We start from the raw sequence: 25540 nt of genomic DNA, 5'->3' as shown, positions 1-25540 counted from the left end.
GTACTCTTAACCACCGAGCCATCTCTCCAGTCCCCCTCCGCCCTTCCTTCAGTTCTTAAAGGCACTGTCGAGTAGCAGTCACATACAAGAAATGGCTCTTCAGTTAAGAACATTTGCTGCTTTTCCAGAGATCCTGAGTTCGATTCCCGAACCCAGACAGCTACGCACAACCACCTGTAACTCCATTTCCAGAGCCTCTGACACTGTCTCTTGGCCTTCTTGGGCACAAGGCATGCAAGTGAGGCACGGACCATACTCCGCAGGCAAAATACTCATACACGGAAAGTAATCAATAAATCTTTTAAAAAATATATAGGAAAGTTTGCGTTTCCTCTCCTTCCCCTCTTGTTTTTATTATTGCTCTGTTGAGACGGGATCACACTGCATTCTGTGTTTTCCTAGGCTGCCCCAGAACTTGATGGTCCTCCTGCCTCAGACTGCCAAATAGATCAGATTACACATGCGTGCCACTATGTGAAAACCTGATCATCCTTTAAAAAAAAAAAAAAAAAGATTCATTTGTATTTCCTTGTCCACACATACACGCCTGTATGTGCATACCACATGTGTATGGGTGTCCTCTGAGGCCCGAAGACGTCACATTCTGTGGAGCCTGAGTTCGGGTGGTTGTGAGCACCTGACTTGGGTGCTGGGAGCTACACTTGGGTTCCCTGGAAGAGCAAGAAATACTCTTAACTGCTAAGCCATCTCCCGAGTCTGAGTTTTCTTATTTTGAAAAATGATTTTGGATCAACAAAATGGCTCGGCTGGTAAAGGGGCTCACTGCACAAGCCTGATGAACTGAGTTCAATCCCAGAGACCCACATTGAATTGGTGCCCACAGGTTGTCCTCTGACCCTCCCACGTGTGCTGTGGCCCGCACACATGCACATAATTCGTACACAAGATAAACTGAAGATAAATTAAAAATGGAAAGGAAAAATAAAAGTGACTTGTTGGGGTTTGCGTGTATGGATCTTTTGTTGGATAAGTGAGTTGCAGACATCAAAGTCATTGGTTAAGCTCTGAAAGTTTTTATGATGCCTTTTGTATCATACATTTTTGTGTTTGTATTGTGTTTGTTTTGGGGGTGTTCCTGTGTGTGCACATGCGCATGAAATGTGCGCTTCTACCAGAGGTCAGAAGTCAACATGCGTGCTGTCCCCCAGGAGACTTCTACCTTGTTTTCTGAAACAGGACCCTTGCATTGCTCACCAGTTGGCTTGGGCTGGCTTGAAAGTAGCCTCAGGGATCCTCCTGTGCCCACTCCTCAGAGCTGGGATTCCAAGGACCAGCTGTCCTGGCTTCATGCCTGGCTTTTTTTTTGAAGAGTCATAGATAGCTCAGGCTGGCCTCAAACTTGCTACGTGGCTGAGGATGTTCTTGCCACTGTCACACACTCCGAGTGGTGTGGGAATCTGTCTGTGCTAGGCAAGCACTTTACCAACCAAGTTACAAATGCAGGCACCACCGCTCAAAGTATTTCTTAATTGGATTTCTTTTATCTACCAGTAAGAAACTAATTCACTTAATTTAATTTATTTATGTTGTTTAAATAGCTAATCGTTCCAGAATCCCCGAGTTTTTCATCTTTCCCCACTGATTTATAGTGCTCTTTCTGTTTTATGACAAGTTCCCATGTGTATTTAAGCTGTTTCTGGCCTAGCTGCTCCCTGGGCTATTTGTCTGCTCCTCAACAACAACAACACAAAAAAACACATTAAAAGAAATAAGACCATATAATCACTAACTGCATTTAGCTGATGGATGAAGTTCCCTCTTTTTTTCCTCTCCTCAGAGTTTTTGTAGCTATTTTTGGTCAATTCATCTAAAATTTAAGATTACTGTATCAAGAGCTGTAAATGCCCTTGGAGGTTGGAAAGAGCAACCCTGTTCTTCCAGATAACTCCAGGTTCAATTCCAAACGGGCACAGGGTGGCTCCCAGCCATCTGCGACTCCATCTCCAGGGGACCCGACACCCATCTCTGGCTTCCACAGGCACCAGGCACACATGTGGTGCACATACATACACACAGCAAAACGCCCGCAGTCATAAAGTTTAACTAGTTTTTAAACCCCTTTAGGAGCTGGGTATGGGGTTGAATGTCTGTGACTTCAGCATTTTGGAGGTGAAGGCAGCAAAATCAAGGCCATTTTTGGCGACTTGGTGAGTTCAGTGCTGCTGGAATTTTGTTCATATGTTCGTTTGCAGTACGGTTCCTTTTTAACTTTGAAAAATTATGTATTTTTGGGGCCAGCAGTGGTGGTGCATATCTTTAAATCTAGCACCTGAGAGGTTGAGGTAGGAGAACTCCATGAGTTCTAGGCCATCCAAGGCTGCATAGTGAAAACCTGTCTCTAGAAATAAATAAATAAAAATTAAAAAGAGGAGCTGGGCATGGTGGTGCACACCTGTAATCCCAGCACTCCGGGAGACAGAGGTAGGCAGATCTCTGTGAGTTCAAGGCCAGCCTAGCCTACAAAGCAAGTTTCAGGATAGTGTAGGCCTATACAGAGAAACCCTGTATCAAAAAATCCAAACAAAACAAAACCCACTTCCTTATAAAGTCCACACCGGGAAAGTTACCATACGCCAATGACCGTCTCAGTCAAAAAGGGACTGAGTCAAAAAGGGACAAAGGACTCAGTCTCCTCTAACCTCCGGCCTAGGACAATCTTTTAGAATGATTCAAGCATTTGTTTCTACGGGACTGTTATTTGATGGCAGGTTTTGCTGAATACTCTCAGATCACTAATTTTTGTCCTGGTTAGTTTGATTTTACTTTGCTGGCCCAGGGTTTCCCTATCCATCAGCGGTTCTCAACCTTCTGGATGCTGCGACCCTTTAATACAGTTCCTTGTGCTGTGGTGACCCCCCCAACCATAAAATTATTTTTGTTGCTTCTTCATAACTGTAATTTTGCTACCATTATGAATCATAATGTAAATATCTGTGTTTTCCCGTGGTCTTAGATAACCCCTATGACTGGGATGTTAGACCCCAAAATCAGGTCATTACCCTTAGGTTAAGAACCACTGCTGTAAAGCTCACGGGCCTGACACTTGCTATCCAGATAACGCTGACCTTGAACTTACACAGGTCCTTCTGCCTCTTCCCCTATTACAAAAGAAAACATTTAATTGGGGCTGGCTTACAGTTTCAGAGGTTTAGTCCAATGTAACCTGTGGCAGAAAGCTTGGCAGCCTGCAGGCAGACACGGTGCTGGAGGAGCCAAGAGTTCTACATCTTGATCTAAAGGCCACCAGGAGGAGACCAGATGTGTTTTAAGCTGGGCATAGCTTGAGCAGTTAAGACCTCGAAGCCCCGCCTCCACAGTGACACACCTCCTCCAAATAGGCCACACCTCCTCCAACTAGGCTACACCTCCTAATAGTGCCACTCCCTATGAACCAAACATTCAAACACACGAATCTATAGAGCCAAACCTATTCAAACCACCACATTCTACTTCGTGGCCCCCATAGGCTTATAGCCATAACATAATTCAAAAAGCATTTAGTCCAACTTCAAAAGTTCAAAAGTCCCCAACAGTCTATCACAGTCTGAACAATGTTTAAAAGTTTGAAGACTCTTCTGAAACTAATCTCCTATAAAATCAAAACCAAAAGGTAGATCACATACTTCCAACATATCATGGCATAAGATATACATTACCATTCTAAAACATAGGGAAGGATGTAGAGTGAGGACCTACTGGACCAATGTAAGACCGAAAACCAGCTGAGCAAACTCCAGACTCCACATCTCCATATCTAATGTGGTGGAGGATGGCTTTGCCTACACCTCCCAAGTACAAGCATTATTTTTTAAAACATTCCTAGCTTTATGCAGGCTGGGGATTAAACCCCTGGGCCTTCTGAATACTAGGCAAGCACTCTCCCAGCAGCCCCACACAGTTGAATTCTCATATTTAGGATCATAGATATGTCTTTCAATCTTTGTGATAATCCGGGTGTAAGAAGAGGCTGGGATTTTCAATACTTCATCAGCTGTAGCAATAACTATTGGATAGCAACAACTACTGAAAACATCTGTGTCACAATATTATACTTTACTGAGTGTTTTCTCACAATTTAGCTCTTTTATTCTCCTTAAGACAGAAAGTGCTGGTATTAAAACCACTTCTCGGAGGAAGGGATTCAATTTCAGAGTGCTTGAGAGATTTTTGGATCGGGAGGGCTGACTCAGGGGATGTAGCTGGGTGGTAGCATACTTCCAAAGCCCTGAGGACAAGAGCAGGCCTTGATCCCCAGTCCTTACAGAAAGAGGAAGGGAGGGAGGGAGGGAGGGAGAAAGAGGCAGGCTCAAAACACAATCTTTTGCCTTTTTCACCTGCACTAGTGACTGTTTTGCTTTATGAGACAGGGTCTTACTCTCTTATATGCTGGCTTCTTCCAGAAGCTGTTTCAAACAATGCTTAGTGGGTCAAACTTTCTTGGTGATGAACTGTGCTCTGCTGACTTCCTGTGAGACAGATCGTGCTGGCCTGTGTTCAGCAGCTGCGAGGTAGGCTAGCATCTAAGTTAGCGTGGAGTTCTGTGTTCTGTGAAGTTTAAGTTTTAGCATCAGCGTTTCTGCAGTGTTGTGTGGAGAGCTCCAGTTTCCAGGTGTTGTGCTATGGAAATACATTTTTAACACTGGGTTCTGCTGAGTAAGCCTTGGAACCTGCAAGCCTAATGCGTTTTAGGCCCAAACATCAGCAAGACTCTATTGTGAGCTTGCCGTATGCTGTTTTATTGAGCTCGGGGCTCCCTCTGTATCCCTGGATGGCCTAGAACTTGCCTCATAGATCAGACTAGCTTCAAACCTGTACAGACTCTCGTCTCTGCCTTTTAATTCCTGGGATTATAGGCACCATTAAGATTAAGCCTGGCTTTCCCATTTCGTGTGTGTGTGTGTGTGTGTGTGTGTTACTAGGACAGAACTCAGGGTCCCATACATGCTAAATAAGGGCTCTACTCCTGGGCTGTGTCCTCAGCCCTCTCATTGTTGTTATTTTGAGGTAGGGTGTCATGTATCCCAGGCTGACCTCAAACTCACTATGTGTGGGAGAATAACCTTGAATTAATGATCTTCCTGCCTTCACTTCAAGTGCTAAGACTATAAGCATAGACCACCAAACTTGGGTATGTGGTTTTGGGGATCAGGCTCTGTGCACACCAGGCAAACACTATGGACTGATTTATATCCCAAGTCCTTCTTGACGTTTTGTTTTGAGAACTGGATCTACTGAGTTGCCCAGGCTGGTCTTCTTAAACTTCAGGGCTCCCGCTTTCCTATTACATCACGTGTGTATTATTCCTCCTTATTGGTCATCAAAGTAAATCTTACTGAGGAGTGTATATAAAGGCAGTTTATATAGATTGCAAAGGCAGCGACTTTTAATTAATTAATTTATTTTTTGAGACAGGGTCTCACTGTGTATCTCTGCCTGTCCCAGAGCTCTCTATGTAGACCAGGCTGGCCATAAACACATAGATAGCTGCCAAGGCAGTGACTTTTAAAAGGCCGTAAGTACAGATTTAACTACAAGGATGTTCATTCCAGTGGTATTTACAAAGGTGGGTGTTTTGTTTGTTTGTTTGATTGATTGCTTGTTTTTGAGACAGGGCCTCCCTATGTACCTTAGCTGGTCTAGAACTCATTCCATAGACAAGGCTGGCTTTGAACTCACTGAGATCTGCCTGCCTCTGCCTCCTGAGTGCTGGGACTAAAGACATACACCTGGTTAGCCTTCTCTTTTAATTTCTTTTAATTTATCATTTGACAGTTTCAACACACATATAATGGTCACCCCAATCCTCTCTCTGATCCCCACTCCCACTCCCTCTGAACATCTTCTTCCCATCCCGTATCCCCGCTACTCTCACGTCCCACTCAGACTTTTATAAAGCATTGATAAACATGTTACCTGCTGCTGCACTCTGTTGAAGAGGAGAAAATGGTTGTGTCGGGAATTTAATTTAGCCGCAGAAGAATTTTCTGAAGGTAAATTAAAATGGGAAAGGAAGTGTCCAGGGCAGACTCAGCTGGGCAGGATGCAGAGTGTAAAGGTGGAGAGGATTTGAGGTGGAAAATAAAAAGTTTCCCATGGCTGGCTACCTAGGATACAAATTGCCTTAGTGTTGGCTCTGAGAGGCAGTCAGTTAACACACATGCAGAAGACAGGGTTCTGAGGGGAGGAAAGAAATAGGAACTCAGGTCTCAATCGTTCATTCATCCATTATTCACACATTATTGATTGCTCATTACAAACCCAGCACTGTGCAAAGTGTCCGGCTTTGCTCTTGATGAGTTCACAGTTCAGTCAGGAACAAGGGTGTGAAATCACTTCTGAAGCCAAGCAGCTTAGTTTGCTCAGAGCAGGAACCAGGCTGTCTGGAAATGGTGAGAATAAACTTCCTGGGTTTGGAACTTTAACACTTAAGAAAGGGCCGTGTGCTCCGGAAGATGGTTCAGCAGGGTTAGAGTTGCTGCAGTCAAACCTGACAACCTGAGTTCGAGACCCACATGGTGAATGAGAAAACTGACCACCGCAAAGCTGTCCTCTGGCCTCACACATCTGCACAGACACAGTGACACACAAATCAAGTAAAAATGGAGTGATCTTTAAAAACAAAGGAAGGGTTGGAGGGACAGCTCAGCGGTCAAGAGCCACTGAGTTCAATTCCCTGCGGCCACATGGCAGCTCACAACTGTTTGTAACTCCAATTGCAGGAGAGCCAACACCCTCACACAGACATACATGCAGACAAACACCAAAGCACATGAAATAAAAATAAACGTTTTTTTTTTTTTTTTAAAGAAAAATAATGAAAGGAGACATACAGACAGGCAAAACACCCATAAAGATAAGATAATAATAAAGAGTTTAGGGGGGAAGATATGGCTCAGTAGATAAGAGCATTTGCTGTTCTTCCAAAGGCCTGGGTTCAGTTGCTAGTACATGGTGGCTCACAATCATTTACAACTCCAGTTCCAAGGGATGACCCCCTCTTCTGACCTCCAGGGCACCAGGTATGCAAATGGTAGACATATATACATGCAAGTAAAAACACACAGATAAAATAAATCTTTAAAAAAAAAATTTTTTTTTAGGATAGAAAGAAAGGAGCCAGCCTTTACAGCATGCGTGTAATTCCAGTCTGTGAAGGTGAAATGCCCAGCGATCTTCTCTTAGCCTTCCCTTCTCCCCCAGAGAGCTGGCTAGTGAAAGCAGCCATGTTTGTAAGCTCCGGATTTAATTGAAAGAATAACGGGAAAAGCCATGAAGGAAGAGTCCCAATCCCAGGGTTGGGCCGCCCGCCGTATGTATGTGCACCCGCATCTGCAAGCATCTGTAAGCCTCCACACATGCAAACACGCCTATACACATGCGTGTATACCATACACATAACATGTGAAAAGGACAAAAAAGATTTTAAGCTAGGCAAGGTGTGAACGGTTGACCCCTGTACTTGGGCAGCAGAGGCAGGTAGACCTTGGTGAGTTTGAGGTCATCCTGTTGGGGAGTCGGGAGGCATGGTGTAACGCTAGAATACTTGCAGACTGTATCAGGTTAAGATTTTTGTTGCCTGTCATGGTGCACATAGCTGCCATTTCAGCTCTTAAGAAGTGAAGGCAGAAAGATCAGGGGTTCAGGTCCTGCTTGGCTACACCAGGAGGCTAGCCAGGCCTACAGAGAGCCTGTCTCAACCTCTCCCTGAAAACAAAAACCCTGTAAAAACAAAGGTACCTACTCTGTGGGCAAGCACAGGGTCCTCAAGAGAGAGCTGTGTTGTGAGGGCTGGGTACCTCAGTCTTATGGCATACTGTCATAAAGAAGGGTTGACCCGTGGGTTAAGGTGTAGAAATAGAGGGGGATTCCAAACGTGGTTAGGCTTTTCCTGGAGTAAAGTCCAATCCTCCTTTCTCTTTTTATGTGGGTTCTTACCTGCTGTGGCACGGCCTCAGGCACATGATGGGAAGAGACAGTTTTACAAGGTTAATGATATGGTGATGCCATCACTGTGAGAAAAGTTAGCATGAATCACCTTGGCCAGCCATGTTGGTTCCAGCCCGTGTGGGGTGGTCTTGTGTTTCTTCGGATCATAAAAATGATTATGTATTCTAGAACGTGTTGTAGGTATCGATTAATATTTACTATTGATATATCTTCTGGTAATGCTGCTGTTAATCCTAAACAGCTGTATACCCAAATCACCACACAGAGATTAGGATTTATTTAATTAACCTAGAACACAATGCTGGGCAATAGATAATCTATCCTAAACCTCCAAGACCTCATAGTTTCCTAACATTTATATTCCCCACATTATACCTGCTTTTAGTGATATATTAGGTCCAGTCCATCTTTCCATGTTGTTCCAAGATCTCTACCCCTGCCTCAGCTCTTCTCTCTCTGCCTCGCCCTTTCTCCTCCCACTCATTTCCTGCCCTCTGGCTCCTCCCCTCTTTTCTGTCCTCTGGCTCCTCCCATTGCTCAATATTGTGGCTAGTTGCTTTATTTTGGCCTGTTTACACAAAGTTGAGACAGGATGCTTAGAATAAGTATCACATTGCAATATGCAGGAGGTGGGGGAAATCAGCATTTGAATGAATAAGGGTGAAGTGTATACATTTCAAAAGAACATTATACCAACAAGAAGCATTCGAGATAATCAAAGCAATATGCTTTAGTTACCGAAACATAGGAGTGTAACAGAAAGAAAATACCAAATCTATCTAGAAAGAGCTGAAGCTGGGTAAAGATGGTCCCAACACTCAAGGCCAAGACTTTTTCAAGGGGTCTAGGGTTGACTCGCTCCTGAGGGACAAGGCATGTTACATCTCTTTCCTCTAGGGGGAATTTACTGGAGCGTAACTGTCTACGTGGGTCTGTCATATTCTTTTGTTTTAAGACAGGGTTTCTCTGCACAGCTCTAGCCATCCTGGACTCACTTTGTAAAAGCACACTGGCACTGAACTCACAGAGATTCCCTCTGCCCCTGCCTCCTGAGTGCTGGGATTAAAGGTGTGCACAGCTACATCTGGACGGCCCCTTTCTTTCATCACTTCTTTCCCCTTTGGTCCGAGGATTGACTCCAGGCATCACTTACGCCAAGCCTAATTGTTTCCCTTAGAATTCCCCTCTTTTTCACGTCATTTTCGGGCTGGGGAGTGTGAGTGCTGGCCTAGCACGCACAAGGCTGTGGATTCAATAAACCCACATAAACTGGGTGTCGGTCATTCCGGGACTCGGAAAGGAAAGGCAGGAGTCTCGTCAGTTCTAGGTCGTCCTTAGCTACACAGTGAATTTGAGGCCAGCCTGTGCTACACGAGACTGTCTCAAAACAGAAACCAAAGTTCTAAAGTAGAGGCATCGCTCATATAAACGGTCTGTTCGTTCCTTCCATTCCTCACTTGAGCAGCTAAGTCCTCAGTTTCTCCTCCTGTTTTGTATGCTTGCATATGCCCTTTTTCATGGTCCAGGCTTCCGGAAGCAACCTCGGGTTCCTTATCACCCAAGTCTTCCCTCGAGGTTTGCACACTTGCAGATCCTCTTGGACGCCACCCCAGCCCCGTTTTCTTCCTACCAGCTTTCTGTCCCCGCCCCCACTTTCCATAAGAATTATTGGTCTTCAGAAGTCCGGCACTTCTTTCCCATTCAGTTATTAAGGAAGATGGGCGTGAACTGACTTAACCATTAATGCTGGAGCAGGCCCAGGGCGGGGCCCGCCCCCCCCCCCGAATATTCTTCTTTCTTATCAACCTATTCTCTTCCTGATGTGGTGCAAGCGATGTTTACTTGGATTTCCTTCTAGCTAGGAGTAGGTCCAAGATGACTTCTTTTCTGTTTAGTCTTTATCACCTCAGATAACAGTAGAAGGTCTCTGGGATGATTCACCTTCATTATTGTTTGCTTCTCTGCTCTTTTGGGGTGGGGTGGGGTTAGAGGGTAGGTTAAATTACTCGATTCCATAAAAAAAAAAAAACCCTCAGTTTCTCAGACTTTCCTTCAGCTCAGCATGTGCGCAGACGCTGAATTGTTTCAATATTCCTTTATAACGTCTTGCATATGGAATTTCTTCTTTCCATTTTTTTCCTCTCTTTACTCTATGTCCTGGTTGGCTCATTTCAAGCCTGAAACTGTTGGTTTTTGTCCTATACTGTTGCCACTATGACTTTTTCAAAATGTAACTGTGGTGAGCCATTATCTGCCTGAAAAACCTTTCAGGGGCTTCCCCAGTGCTCCTAAGGAACAAAACCTCTGTTCAAGCCTTCTCCTCAGCATTTCTCTTATCTCCTTGGCTTCTTCCAGTCTCAAATATTTCTTTCTTTCTTCTCTCTCTCTCTCTCTCTCTCTCTTTTTTTTTTTTTTTTTTGGTTTTTCAAAACAGGGTTTCTCTGTGTAACCATGTCCACCCAGTCTGGTAATCTTTTACCTAATAGAAATCCTTCCTTCCTTCCTTCCTTCCTTCCTTCCTTCCTTCCTTCCTTCCTTCCTTCCTTCCTTCCTTCTTTCCTTTTCCCCCTGACACAGGGCCTCATATGTTGCAGGCTGGTCTCAAACTCAACCAACTCACCAAGGATGACCCTGAACTTCTGACGGGATTACAGGTCTGACCACTTCCTTAGTTTTGGGAGTGCTAGGGATAGAGCCTAGGGTTCTTCGAATGCTAGGCCAGCACTCTGCCAACTGAGCTACATCCCCAGGCCCCAATATTAAATTCTGACCAAAATGTCAACAGACGGCTACTAGAAGACTTATTTTATTCTGTCTGGGTTCTGAAACCACGTGCTCACCATCAATTATAAGCTATTTAAGGAAAAGATTGTCTGTCATTTATTTTTTTGGTGCTGAATATGCTAAGCACACACTCTTCCACTGAGCCCCTCTACCTCCAGAGCCACATTTGATGTATTTTCCCCACCCGAAGGGTATCTGTCTGTATACTGCTAGGCCAGCAATTTGAGCACAGTGTGACAGAAGTCCATCAGACAGAACAATTACCATTCTTGAAAGCCAGGCCTAGTAGCTCAAACCTGTAATCCCAGGACTGTGGAGGCTGAGACAAGAAAGACAAGAAAGAGGATTTTGTCAAGTTTAAGGCCAGCCTGGGCTAATAATAAGACCTTGTCTCAGAAAGAAAAAAAAGGTGACTGTGTGTGTGAGTGTGTTGACTTAGCAGATAAAGGTGCTTGCCACACAAGCCTGACATCTTGATTTCAATCTTCAGAACCCATCGGAAGATGAGAGGGAAGAATTGACTCCACGAAGTTGCCCTCTTCTGCCACGCATGCAGACACATGCAAGCATGTGGGTGCGAGCACATACACAGAGTGGGTGCGAGCACATACACAGAGACACCCATACACACATATGCACATGTACTTTCTCTCTCTCTCACACACACAGACAAATAAACAAAATGACTGAGTGTGATTAACACACGTCTCTAATCCCAGCACTCGGGAAGCAGAGGCAGGTGGAGCTTTGCAAGTTTAAGGCCAGCCTAATCTACGTAGTGAGTTCCAGGACAGCCAGAGATGACCTTTCTCAAAAAAAAACAAAAACAAATACACAAAACATTTTTAAAATGTTGAAGAGTTCAGGATGAAATTAGATAGGACATTTTACCTTAGCTGGGTTTGAGTGCAAAAAAGGGGATTTTTTTATAGGTGGAGAAAGTGAATGAATAAATCAACATTCCAAGTTTCATGTTTTATAATTAAATCCTAACACTATTTACAGATCTTTTGTGAATCTCTTCCCATGTTTGGGACAGTCTCAGTTTTTTTTTGTTTTTTTTGTTTTTTTTTTTTTTAATTCGGCTGAAACAAATGGCTCTCTGGCAGAATATGTTATTTCTAAAGTCAGTCCAGTTTATCCAATAACTAAGACTCAGCCCTTAAATTGGGGCTTAGTTGTGGATGACCAATTCAACTATTTTATCATTGAATCCTTAACCTGAGCGTTTAGCCATAATCCTCGGTAAACTGAAACAAAGACACCTGTTGTTTTTTTGACCATCCGCTGACAAAGTCCAATGAAGCTCAGGTATTTCTCGGAATATTTGCACTAACACATCATAGTCCCGGTGCAGTACCCTGTCAACACGACTTTACCCTGCGCATATCTGGCTGCTTTCAGCCTCTTTAGGAAGTTGCTGTTGGAATGAAGAGCCATGGCCGTGCGAGCGAGCGAGTGGGAGAAGAAAGAATGTGGTGTGTGGAGACTGCATTCCTTTCTTTATCCCTCTATCAAATGGATAGAAAAGCAAATAGATAATTTATTTGTAGATGGCAGTAAGGATTCCTCGCCTAGTACGGACCACAGTGCTCGGGTTTGTTTACAGGATAAACGACCAGGCTGAGTTAACTTCTTAGATCCTTGTGATCTCCCACCCCAGCATGGCCCTGACATCCATTTGTGGAACAAAGAGACTAGATTTGTTTCATGTAGAAGAAAAAAAATATTTTTTTTAGTTTTTTTTTTTTTTTCTGGATTATATCTCTTTCATGCAGAAAACTTATGAAGCCTAAACTTTTAACCTTTGTTTCCCAAGGGAAAAATGCATGTAGGTACTGATGAAAGAAAGAAAGCGAGAGAGAGAGAGAGAGAGAGAGGAGGACATGACTGCACATGGGTCTGATAGAGGAGAAGGTGTGCTGTAGATAAAAGGGAGAGCATAGCCAGAGGAAGAAACCTTTGCAGAATCTAGAGAATCATGATGTTGAGCCATGCCATTAAGGAGAGGGAAGAGCCAGGAGACCAAGAGGCCAGGAGGGCAAAGAGTAAAAAGGAATGGTGCAGCACGAATGCCTGTATTTCATGAAGAAGAACCACTGGGGTAGGGCAGCCCAGGTCCTGGGCATGAGAGCTCAGGCTAGGAGGAGGGTAGTCAGCCTTATCCTGTAACAGGTAGGGACTCAGGGATGCTGGGAGAACCTGGCAGCCAGGTAGGCTTTGATTTGTTAAATAGACACCTCAGTTAGAGAGCTGACAAATACCTTGAAGTAAACCAGTGGACCTCAGTGTAAAACTTACAGTGTAAAGAACAAGTAATAGGAATAATTGTAAACTTCTTCCAGTTTCATCAGCTTGGTCAAACTAACGTCACTGCTGAAAGGAGGGTACTAGCCAGATTCAATAAGTAGGAATAATAACTCGCTTGCAGTTTGCATATGTTTGACCAGCTTGGAGTCGGGAGAATTTAAAGGTATTATTTGGTTTCTTGGTTTAATGGGCCCAGGAGTTTCCATTTTCTCATTAATTTTTCTTCCTCTTAATTCATCCATTGAATTGCTTGAACATTTTTTTTATAATTTATTTTTATTTTATGCACATTGGTGTTTTGCCTGCACGTATGATGTCTGTGTGAGGGTGTTGGATCCTGGAATTACAGACAGTTGTGAGCTGCCACGTGGGTGCTGGGAATTGAACTCGGATCCTCGGGAAGAGCAGCTAATGTTCTTAACCACTGAGCCATCTCTCCAGCCCCCTTGCTTGAACATTTACTTTTTTCCTCACTGCTCACTTGCCTTTCAGATTCAAGCGGATTGACCTGGCTCTCCAGACTCAGAGTTACTCTCCCTACCAGGCAAGTCTGACACAAGGCCACAGGACAGCATGAGCATGCCTAGCCATGAGTTCAACCCAACACAAAATCATGAAATTACTTAAAACGTTATACAAATATTTTGTTTTCGGCAACTAAACCATACAGGTCTCAAGTGTGAACTTTTAAGAATTATTTCTCTTTTTTTATTTATTATGAAAAAGGGTGTCATTGTATAGCCTTAGCTGGGCTACAGCTCCCTATGTAGACCAGGTCAGCTTTGAACTTATAGAGATCTGTCTGCCTCTGTCTTCCTGAGTACCGGGAATAAAGGCTTATGCCACCACATCTAGAAAATGTTATCATTATTTTTATGTGTGTATAGTATATGTGTTTGTTTATGTTTGCTTTCTGCATATACCTGCTCACCAATGTGTGTGTGTGTGTGTGTGTGTATGTGTGTGTGTGTGTGTGTAAATGCGCATGTGTGTGTGCATGTGCTGGCCCAGAGTTTGACCTTTGGGAGTCTTCTAGAGATTGACCTTTTGGAGTCTTCTGTTACTCTCTACCTTATTTTTTTGAGACAGGGTTTCTCAATGTTGTCGAAGCTCATCCTTTTTGCTGGACTGGCTGGCCAGTGTGTTCTGCAGATCTTTCTGTGTCTGCCACTCAGCACTTAGGTTACCCACGCTTAGTGTCCGGTCTTCAGTGAGGGCGCTGAACTCAAGTCTTCATGCTCGCCACAGCAAGCATTTTACTCCCAGAGCCGTCTGTTTCCTACCACTAAACCTCAATGTTGTAGGAAACAACCTTGGGTTTCAGTGTGAAAAGGCTGGGCCTCCCTGCAAAACCTTGAGAGGCTTGACCAACGTAAGACATCAGATCTGAACTGACTTGAACGAACTCACAGCAACATACAGAAGTAATTTACAGAGTCAAATGTTTGGTTATAAGGAGATATAGGCACTTCGGAAGGCAGGGGACTATTCTAGACCCGATGCAAATAGTAGAGTCTAATTTTGCCTTCAGGAATATTCGCTAGAGCTTGTCTTCAGTGTGATACTAACACATAAACATAAGCAAACAGAGATGTGCTTAGAATTTCACTGCAATGAGGCCATTGCCATTTCCCACCACTATCAACTCTCTTTTATTGCTATGAAGGAGTGCTCCCAGGGTGGGGCAAAAATAATCTGTGGTCCAAACTTTCTTTGGCTATTTACCTAAATTGCTCTGGAAATTTTCCTTTCAGGTGTGTGTTTGCTTAGCAGGTTCCTTACAACATATGTGTGACTAAAATCATTTTAACAGCCTTAATTGTATTACAAGGGCAATGATTCTGTAGATCTTGTGACAACACATTCCTCTGTTCTGTATGAGTTTATTTAATTTCTTTTCAGTGGTTGATATTTGAACCTCTTTCATTTACAGTAGGGCCAGCTACACAGTTCACAAAAGTGCCTGAGCAGGTTCAGGAGGGGTTAAAGAGCACACTGCTGATAGAAAAAAAGCTGCCATTCTGTTATGTAATCTAGACAATCTTGTAGTTGAATCTGGGTCCTTGTGAAATTATCAAATGACTTGGGAATATGATATATGGTTGGGAGTGATATAAAAGAACTCGTGCATACATCTGTACATTTTGTTCCATGAACCTATTGTGATTTTTTTTTAACAAGATCAATTTCCAAGTTTTAGATGTTTAAATGATTTGATTTTTGTTGTTCTCGTTTGTCTTCACCATTTTATGAAGAAGTACAGATGGTGGGTTGTGTCTAATGTACACCTTTACATGAGTTCCAGAAAAAGTGAGCGCAACGGAGATATTAGTGAACACAGAGGAAAATACCATAGCACGAGAATTAGAAGTCACACATGATTTACAAAGGATATCATGACTTTAAAATTTTATCTATCTATCTATCTATCTATCTATCTATCTATCTATCTGAGACAAGGTCTCAATATGTAGCCTGGAACTCACAGAGATCTGCCTGCCTTGCCTCTCAAGTATAGGGGTCAAAGACGCTCACCATTGTACCCAGCAATATTTTTGTTTTTCTTTCGGTACCCAGCCACTTTTGCTTTTGTTGTTTTGAAGCACAGTTTCATGTAGCTGAGGAGGGTCTTGAACTCCTAATTATCTCCCAAGCATTGAGGTGACAGCATATACCTCCGCATCTATCCAGGGTTTTTGTTTTCTTATTCTTCTTGATACAGGGTTGAATGTCCTTCCGATTTTCCTGCTTTCAGTTCCTGAAAGCAGGGGTTATAGACATGTAACCTGCATTCAGGTCACTATTTATTTACTTTCTTGAGACAGGGTCTCCTGTAGCCTTGGGCACACTGGATATATAACTAATATATAACTAATATATACAGAGCTGGTAATTGAAACCAGGGATTTGCCCATGCTAGACATTCTACTGAGCTACAGTAGTCTTTTGTTGTTGTTGAGACACAGACTCTCTACATAGTTCAAGCTGGCCTCGGAACTCACTACATAGCCCAAGCCATCTTTGAAAACTTGTCAATATTCTTTCTTAGTGTTCCTCTGTGTGGAGATAGGCTCATTTCAGGTAAGTCACTGAAATTGAAAAGAATAAAGGAAAATCTAGGTTTTTTTTGTTTTGTTTTGCTTTGTTTTGTTTTTTGCTTTTGTTGTTGTTGGAAACAAGGTCTCAAACAACAGTCCAACCTCCAGCTTGTATTGATCCTCTTGCTTCAGTCTCCTAAGTTGTTTGTGTTACAGGTATGAGCCAACATGCTTGGCATCAATCTAGGTATCTATGTTGCTGCAAAGTGTGGACACAGAGATTCTCCTTCTAAATAGCTTTTCAGGGCTGGTAGGATGCTCAGTGAGTAAGGACACTTGCCACACAAGCCTGGGTTTGATTCTTGGATCCCTGGAACTCAATGTGAAGGTGGAAGGAGAAAACCCATTTCACAACGTTGTCCTCTGACAAGAAGCATGCACCATGGCGCATCTGCCCACGCATGGGCACATAAACATAAAATAATAACAAAAATAAAATTTCAAAGCTTAATCGAAACAGTATTTTGAAGAATGCATCTGTGAAAAGAGGGGTACTGGATTTTCATTCATTTAGTCATAGCAAATGTTTGCTGTGTGTGGTGGTTCACACTTACAATCTCAGCACTTGGAGGCTGAGGCAGGAGGATCACTAGGGTGTTTGAGAACAACCTGATCTACATCCTGAATGGTAGGCCAACCAAGGCTATGGAGAGAGAGTCTGTCTCAAAAACTTATATACACAGACATACACACATACAGATTATTCAATGCGGGGCCTGCTGTGGAGGTGGGGCCTGTGGAATGCCACTCTAGAGAATTAACCTCCAAAGCCAAGTCAGACTTTGTGGGATCCCTCTTCATTTTGCTAGTCTCTAATCACAGGAAATCTGATAAACAATAAGGCATAATGGAAAAAACAAATCAGAAAAGGACAGAGAAGAGCTGAAAGGGGAAGAGGCCTTGGCACTTTGTGACTTGTTAATTAGGGTCAGAAAGGGGATTTCCTATACCCTAAGTGCGTTTCAGTCTCATAGTTTTGGCGAAAGGAATATGCTGAGTGATTCACCTGGCTTTCTCAGTACCGAGGCTCAGGCTGGTGCGCTGTAATTTCCTCTTCATGTATTATGTAGTGACTAATGGAAGGGCTAGGTCACCAACCAATGCTTTACTCCAACTCAAAGCTATAGGATTTCAATTGGCCTTAGCCTATTGGGCAATAGGAAGTTTGAATCTTCTCTTATCAAATGAGTGGGACTCTCAGAAGCTATGAAGGGACTTCCCTTTGGGACTTGTTACAACAGAATACAGTGGCCTTAGAAATTTGAGGGTAGTTTCCTGTTTTGCTCTGCTATATCTTTCTTACTTTTGGCAAAGGAAAATGTTCACAGGGTTGATTAATTATCACTAAGAATTCGCTGAAGACAATTGGGCAACCTGTCTCAGGCGTTCAGATGAAGGGATGGGTAGTTTCTGATGACACAGATGTAAATTCTAGGTCTGCAGGTTAAGCTTTGGAGAGGGCTCACCCCAGAGGTGCCTGCACCGGGGCCTCTTTGCCTAGAGATTCTTCCCCAATACCAGCGTTCCAAGTCCTGATAGAGTGAGTGCCCAAATTCACAGGCGCAAAATTTGGTTAAAGATTTACACATACATAAATCGGCAGGGTTTGAGGATTCGTGACCAGCTTTGTAGACAAAGTAATACAAATCAAGGCATCTTGAATACCTCAAAAACACTGCCCATGTGGCTGCTGGCATCAGCATCCCACGTAAAATTAAAAACTATTTCCCAAGATGTGCACCCTGTGCTCCAATTGATATTTTAATAACTTGATTAAAATTTTCCCAGAAGTCTATTAGAGTCAGGAAACAGTCTGCGGTGTAGGTGAGGATTTGTTTTCGCAACGGAAACTTTTAGACCCCATGAACAGAGTAGCCAAAAATACTCATTTACATGTTTTTCCTCCATCCTCGATTAGTACAAAGAAAAGTGAAAAAGTGTTCGGAAGAGAAGGCTTCTCTCTTTCTGTCTCCCTCTCCTTTCCTCCTCTCCCTCTCTCTCTTTTCTCTTTCTCATCCAGGTGAGCTCACAGAATCCAATTTTCCCATTTTCCAACTGTCTTCTATTTTCCACTCTTGAAATAATTCGGACATTCACTATCAGAGACATCGTTATAAGTGAAAAAAAAAAAAAAATCAAAGCCGGGGTGATGGTACTCTCCTGTAATCCCAGCATTCAGAAGGCTGAGTCAGGAGTTTTGTCCTAAATTTGAGGCCAGCCTAAATCTACATGGAGAGTTTCAGGCTAGCTGGACCTATGTAACAAAACCATGTGTCTAAATAAATAAATGCAGTCGCCATAAACACGGTGTGGGTAACCGGGGTGGTGGTGGTGGTGGTGGTATGGTGGGGGTGCAAGCACATCTGTCTGAGTTTGAGGCCAGCCTGGTCTACACAGTGAGCTCCAGGCTAGACAGGGCCAACAAAAACAAGAACAACGAACACATCCATAAACAAAACTCAGTAACTCGTGGCGGTGGTGGGGTGCTGGAGTATGCTTTACCCTTTTCTTAACTGAAAAGTGGGTCTGATAGTCCTTTGGCCAGCTCACTGCAGAAACTGCTATGAAAGAGCCCCGAAGGGCTGGGTGGCTGTCCAAGCCAGGGAACTCCATTCCCCTGCGCGAGCTCAAGCGTGCGGGCCTCGGTCGCTGCAAGTCTCTGGAGATCTTTCCTCTCCTTGCAGACAACCAGGTTCCCCAGGGCCGGTGTCCTCTTGCGTACAGCCTGGTGCAGGGCTTGGCCGCCTCAGGCTCGCCGCCACCAGGTCGTGGCAAAAAAAAAAAAAAAAAATCTTTTCCCTTCTCGGGGCCCCAGAAGCCAGGCCGCCTCCCTCCTCCCTCCCTGCTGGCGGGGCCCTTTCCCATCCCGGGATCAGCAAGCAGCCGCGGCAGCGACGGCAGGAAGCGAAGCCCTTGTTGATGCTGTTCCGTGGCGCGCCTCTCCGCCCCCCGGCGGCCGCTCGGCTCTTCCAGGCTCCCGGCTGCGCCCCCTCCGCGCGTGCGCAGTGCCTCCCAAGGGGGGCGGGGCTCAGATTCCTGTCAGCGGCGGCGGCGGTGGCGGCGGCCGTCAGTGTGCGCCGAGGAGAAGCCCGAAGCGGACCCGTTGGCTCTCCGTCTCCCCGTCCGAGCCGTCTTCTCTCCGGACTCACCGGGAGTCGGCTCTCCACTCGGCAGAGCCGCTCTCCGCCCCGCCGCCGTTCCCGGTCCTCGGCCGGTTGGGAAGTGACTGCCCTCGAGGAGGAGGAGGAGGAGGAGGCAGCGGCTGCCGCCCTCGCCTCGCCGCCCCCGGTTCGGTGCCCGCGGTCCCGGAGAGGAGGTGCCGCCGCCACCGCCGCTCCCCCCCTCCCGCTGCCCTCGGGCCGGGCTGGGTCGAGCTGCGATGCCCTCGGACTTCATCTCATTGCTCAGCGCGGACCTAGACCTGGAATCGCCCAAGTCCCTGTACTCGCGAGGTGAGTCAGATCGGGGGGGGGGGTGGGGCGTGGGGGCGGGGAGCGCGGGCGCGCGGAGGCCCGGGGGGTCCCCGTCGGGGCCCGGCTCCGGCGGGGCCGCCCCCCGCGAGAGCCCCGGGGACGCGGCGGCGGCCGGCGGGGGGGTCGGAGCCGCGGGGCGCCGGCCCCTTCCCGGCGGCGCGGGGCGGCCCGGGGCGGCCGGGGCTCAGGGTCCGCGCCCCCCCCCTCCCCGGGTCCCTCGCGGCCCCCGAGCGTCGCACCCTGCTGGCCGGCGGGGCCCCGGCTCCGCCACCCCCGCGGGCCGCCGGCCCAGTCCTCCCCCGGCTCGGGGATCACCCCACTGGTCCCCGGGCCGGGGCCGCCGGGGTTGGGGGTGGGTAGGCATCGGGACGCCGCGGCTCGTGTCTCCCCGGACTCTCCTCCTCGGCAAAGTTGCCCCACGCCTGGCTGGTGGCCCCAAGTGGCTTCTGAGCTCAGGGTCACCATTTTTTTTTTTTTCTCCCTCTTTCGTCTTGTTTGTGCGCGGTCGTCCTAACCCCCCCCCCTCCGGCCTAGTCCACTCCCTCCCCACGTCGGGACGGCCCCCCTCGGTCAGGCGTTCTTCCTTTCCTCGTCATCTTCTTGCCTGGAAAAGGCCCGAATTTTCTTTTTATTTTCCTCTCTTTCCACCTCCGTGACATTCTAATTACTTCTCCCTCTTTTACAAAGATAGGGATGCCCTCTCCGGATTACTTGTGTTCCTCTCCCTGGAGTACCAGGCTCGGGCACAAGTCCTGCCCTTTGAGAAAATTCTCTTCTTGCTGTTCAAGGGCTCCTTGCGGAGAGGAGGCAGTGAACAGAGATTCCCATTTAAAACTGTTTTGGCTAAGGTCTGCAGGGGATTCCCAGCATCTAAAATATTAACACTTGAGGTGATCTCTGCTGGGGTTAAATTCCTACACTGGACACCACAAGAATGTGTCAGAACAGGTTCCTTTTGTAAGGGGTATCAAACCAGAAATACCCTATCTGCGCTCATCACTACTTCATATACCAGTTGGGGGGGGGCAAAAGGCGGTTATTTCATATTTTAAAATTGTATCATGGTGAACCCTTTTTCCGAGAAATCCAGCATTTCTCCTATTTTTGGTTTTACATATCCACCGGAAAATCTCTCTTGGGAATGGAGATCGGAGAGGACTTCAGCGAGGCATTCGTGTATTTATATTAAGTGAATCAGAACGATGTAGTTTACCCTGGAAGGTGCTTTTATAGACTGTTGAATTTGTACAGAGTCCTACTTAGTAAGTGCTAGGCCACTGTCTGTTGCTCTGATAAATTTAGTTGGCAGTCACTGTCCTGTAGGATGTTTTTCAGATAGTACCTGAAGTAGCTTAACAATATTGTATAGTTTGCAGTGTCAAAAGGAAGAGAAAATATCAGGAGATGATCCTTAGAATAAGGCTAATGCACAATTGGATGCTAAAAATAGTTAAGACAGCAACACCATTTGGGCAGCAATCATCAGATAATTTTCCATGAAACAAATGCTTTATCAAAATCTAAGTTTAGCTTAGAGACCAGTGTAGAAGCAACTCAACCTTCCATGTGCAGGGAACAGACTAAACTAATATGGGCTTAGGCTCTTAGAAATACATAATAGTTATGTAAGAAATGTATGCTATCCTTGGCATTTTTTTCTCATTCAGCATAAAAAGTACTTAATGCTTTTTGTGTTTTTCAGATTCTCTGAAGTTACACCCATCACAGAATTTTCATAGAGCTGGACTATTGGAAGGTCAGCAAAGTGCCATTTTTACAGTATATTGTGTTAGTATGCAAAGATTTTCTCTGAGATGGAGTTGAAATGGGAAAGTGGGAAACTTTGCAGACTCACACAATGTAGTTTCTTTTTTTTTTTTTTTTTTTTTTGCTAAAGAGCCTGATCCTTCTTTTAGAGCAGCTAAATGTTTCAGTAGATTTTGTTGCTGTGCTTGAAGTGCTTGTAGGCCATTGCGTCTGCTTTAAGAGGCCTCGGGAAAATCCCTCAGAATCATTTAAAATTATGTGTTGGGTGTCTATTTTAGAATTTCAGTTAAATTTTGTTTTTGAAAATACAATCTGAATTTGAAAAGGTTCAGCCATAAAGATGATAAATTAATAAATACAGCGGTGACACCAAATGCTTACTTTGAAAATTCCAAATTGAAAACTTTCAGAGGTTATGCATTTCAAAATGATAATTTATTTACCAAGTATTGATATTATTTCTATTTCATTAGATTTAAGGATAAGAAAAGCTAAGTAGTAGACATTATTAAACTATGCTTAGAAAAAAGGGCTCCAAGAAAGTTCTGGAAAAGTTAATAAGATATGTACCTTAAGCAGCTGACAATTACTTTAAAAAACTGTTTCTTTGCTTCAGTAAATATTTTTACCTTGCATTGTTTTAATAGATTTTTTTTTTAGACTTTGCACTTATTATCTTTGAATTTTAGAATCTTGGTATTAGATAGCAAGGATATTTTTTCCATTATATGGAGCTGAGAAACAAGCTGAAAGTAAGAGGTCTGGGGAAAAGTTCAACAGCAGCAGAAGCAATGCTTTCTGTGTTTTAGTCAGTATTCCTTACCCAAAGCCAAGTGCCACTATGAAATATATATATCCAGCAACAAGTACTTTATGATCTCTTTGAAAAGGGCCTTAAATATTTTCATAGGACTCAATATAGCTTTTTTCTTCCTTAGAGGTAGGTAGACCTGTAGATACAGTAAGGGAAGTGGGTGTTGTAATTCAGCTTAGGTTTGAATACCAGTTTAGCAACTTCTGCAGCGCTGTGACCTGGGGCAAATGATTTTACTATTCTAAACTTTATTGTTCCTTCTACAAAAGTAGGTATCTCCTTTATTAACTAACATGTATGAAATGCCTAGTTATAGTGTTCGGCTTTATTTGTTTATTATTATGTTCTTGGACATTTATTTATTTACTTACTTTTGGTTTTTGAGACGAAGTCTCTCTGTGTGCTTCTGGCGTGGAGCTCCCTTTGTAGATCAGACTGGCCTGAAATTTAGATATACCTGCCTCTGCTTTGAGTGCTGAGATTAAAGGAGTGTGGCACAATGCCCAGCAGTATTGGGGATTTAACCTGGGACTTCAAGAATGGGAGGCAAGTGTTCTTTAACTGAGCTATAGCCTTAGCAGAGTGTATTATAATCAGAGAGATTATCAGGCGGGAGAAAGATAGGAAAAATGTAAGAAGGTGTTTTGTAAATGTTAGAGGTTTTCTGTTTTCTTTGTTGTTGTTGTATTTGAGATTTTTTTGTGTGTATATGGGTGTTTTCCCTGCCTGTATGTCTGTGTAATATGTGTGCACCTTGTGTTCAGAGACCAAAAAGAGTGCTGGATCCTGAGAGACTGGAGTTACAGATGGTTATCGGCTGTCATGTATGTGCTGGGAATCAAACTCGGGTCCTCTGGAAGAGTAGCCGGTGCTCTTACCTGCTGAGCTGTCTCTCCAGCCCCCTAAAAGTTAGTTAGTTTGTTTTTTTAACTTTAGCATCAGCTATATTGATTTAACAATATAATTTAGAGCATATAAAAGGTTCTCAAATATTCATTGATTGTATTTGTACATATAAAACACATGGGTGTGTGTGTCTGTGTATTATTGTGAAAATATTTGTTCAACTACAAACAGAAGAGGGTTTTGTTTTTGTTTTTTGAGACAGAGCTGTCCTAGAGAACTCACTGTGTAAACCAAGCTGGCCTTAAACTCACAGAGATCCACCAGCCTCTGTCTCCCAAGTGCCAGTTAAAGGTGTGTGGAAGTGTTTCTTAACGAAGGAGTTTTTAGGTTTTGTTCTTACTGTTGTTCATTTTGATGTGAGACCATATTTGTCTGCAATGTCCTCTTTCCTGGGCAGTAAACCCAAGGAATATCATACTCAGAAAGATCATAAGGCAGGAGAAAAATAGGAAAAATATGTTAATTACTTAAGGAGGTAGATTTTTGTTTGTTTGTTTTGTTTTGTTGAGACAGAATTTTTCTATGTAGCCTTGGCTGTTCTAAACTTGCTTGGTAGACCAGGCTGGCCTCGAATTCAGACATTTCTGCCTCTGCCTCCAGAGTGCTAAGGTTAAAGGCATCTGCCACCACTGTCCAGCTTTAAGGAGATATTTTTAATATAGTTTACAGAAATACAATTATTTAATACGCATATTACATGCTTGTACCTATATACTAATTTTTAACTAATTATACTAATTAGTATAAAAATTATACTAATTTTTAGAAGGTATCTCAAAAAGATTACCCTTTTACAGACACTTAAGTACTAGTTATATGTATTTTGAATTTTTGACTCAATCCATCATGAATTTGCTTGTTTAATAAACTATACTGTTCATTGTTATCTTTAACTTTTAATTTAGAAATTTCACATTTATTTGTTTGTGTATATACACATAGCATATACATGCATGCCATGGAGGTCAGAGGGCAATTTGTAGTTGGTTCTCTCTATCACGTAGAATCTTAGCTCAGATAGTCTAGCCTTGTGGCAGGTGCCTTTTCCTATAGGGCTATCCTGGCCACTCTGTCTACATCTTAAATAATGCTTGAAAGTAGAGAAAATAAAACCATGAGCGAATGTATACCCATCACCAGGCTTTAACAATTTTCACTGTTGTTTCTTTATACCTTATGGTTCTCAAAGCTGGGTTAATTTAAAATTAATACCAAATATTGTAATTATTTTACACATAAACACTTTCGCATTAGGTAAACTTTCTTTTAAAAAAGATTTTGTTTATTATTAAGGTATTAGATATATGTATGTGCTTGAGTGGCTTGATTGCATATTCTGTCCCCACAACATGTGTGTGCAGTACCCTCATAGGTTAGATGAGGGCAACATGTGGGTGCTGGGAATCCAACTCAGTCCTGCAAGAACAGCAAGTACTCTTAACTTTAGAGCCAGCTCTTCAACCCCAAGATTTTATTTTTAAAAGCATTTTTACTAAAGTGTGTGTGAGTACACACTTGTACTTGTGCTTGTGGGTACCTAAGGAGGCCAGAAGAGGGCATCAAATCCCCTGGGGCTAGAGTCGGAGGTGGTTGTGAGCCATGTGGTGTACATGTGATCTGGGTACAGATTCTGTTCCTTTGGAAGTGTAGCCAGTACTTTTAACTACTGAGCTATCTTCCTCCCTTCCTTCTCTCCCTCCCTTCCTCGTTTCCTTCCTTCTTTCCTCTTGTTTTACCATGTAGTCTTGGTTGGTCTGGAATTCACTATGTAGACCAGGCTAGCTTTGAACTTGAGATTTGCCTCCTAATTGCTAGTCTTAATGGCATATTCTACCAGGCTCTGCTTCTTGTATTAATTTTTTAAATTTTGTGGGGTTTTTTGGTTTTGGTTTTTCGAGATAGGGTTTCTTTCTGTAGCCTTGGCTGTCCAGGAACTCACTCTATAGACCAGGCTCACCTCTGCCTCCAGAGCGCTGGGATCAGAAGCAGGCACCACCACCACCTGGCTTTGAATTAATTTTTAAATACTCAGTTTTATTCTAAGAAGTTTAACTGTAGTCCTTTTCTTCATTCTGATCTGCCTTTGTTGTCTTTGGAAGATAGTGTATAGTACGATGAGGCTTCTGGTGTATTACTATCTAGTAATGTGCGTTAGAAATGCAGTCCAAGCAGGTGAGGTAGGTGAGGCAGGAGGGTTGCAGAGATGGAACAAAGCTAGTGAGCCAGGTTACAGATTGTGAAATTGTATCCCCCCCAAAAAAGAAAAATACAGTGGAAAATTGTTGAACATAAATCTCTGCAGAGTACTGTATGCCAAGAGCTTGCCTCCGAATTCTTCAAAAACGTGTACTTTATATTGTATAGGCATGTGTGTCGTAGTGCCTATGTGGAGGTCAGAGGACAGTTTTCAGCACTCAGTT

At 43.9% G+C, this 25540-nt stretch overlaps 1 protein-coding gene across 3 annotated transcripts in view; it reads left to right on the top strand.

Moving 5' to 3' along the window:
• Positions 1 to 19184: 19184 nt before the first annotated feature.
• Positions 19185 to 25540, top strand: part of Nfat5 (nuclear factor of activated T cells 5) — a 97975-nt gene continuing 91619 nt past the window's right edge. For 2 of the 3 annotated variants that reach the window (XM_021632745.2, XM_021632737.2), the window contains exons 1-2: positions 19185 to 19612; positions 21336 to 21389. In XM_021632745.2, coding sequence (XP_021488420.1) covers positions 19540 to 19612; positions 21336 to 21389 — 127 coding nt within the window. In that variant the 5' untranslated portion in view covers positions 19185 to 19539. The remainder of the gene's footprint in view (positions 19613 to 21335; positions 21390 to 25540) is intronic. The other variant, XM_021632754.2, reaches the window with a different exon arrangement.

Source organism: Meriones unguiculatus, chromosome 10 (genome assembly GCF_030254825.1).
Source record: "Meriones unguiculatus strain TT.TT164.6M chromosome 10, Bangor_MerUng_6.1, whole genome shotgun sequence".
In the NCBI taxonomy this organism is placed as follows: Eukaryota; Metazoa; Chordata; class Mammalia; order Rodentia; family Muridae; genus Meriones; species Meriones unguiculatus.
This window is presented reverse-complemented; position numbering and strand designations above follow the sequence as displayed.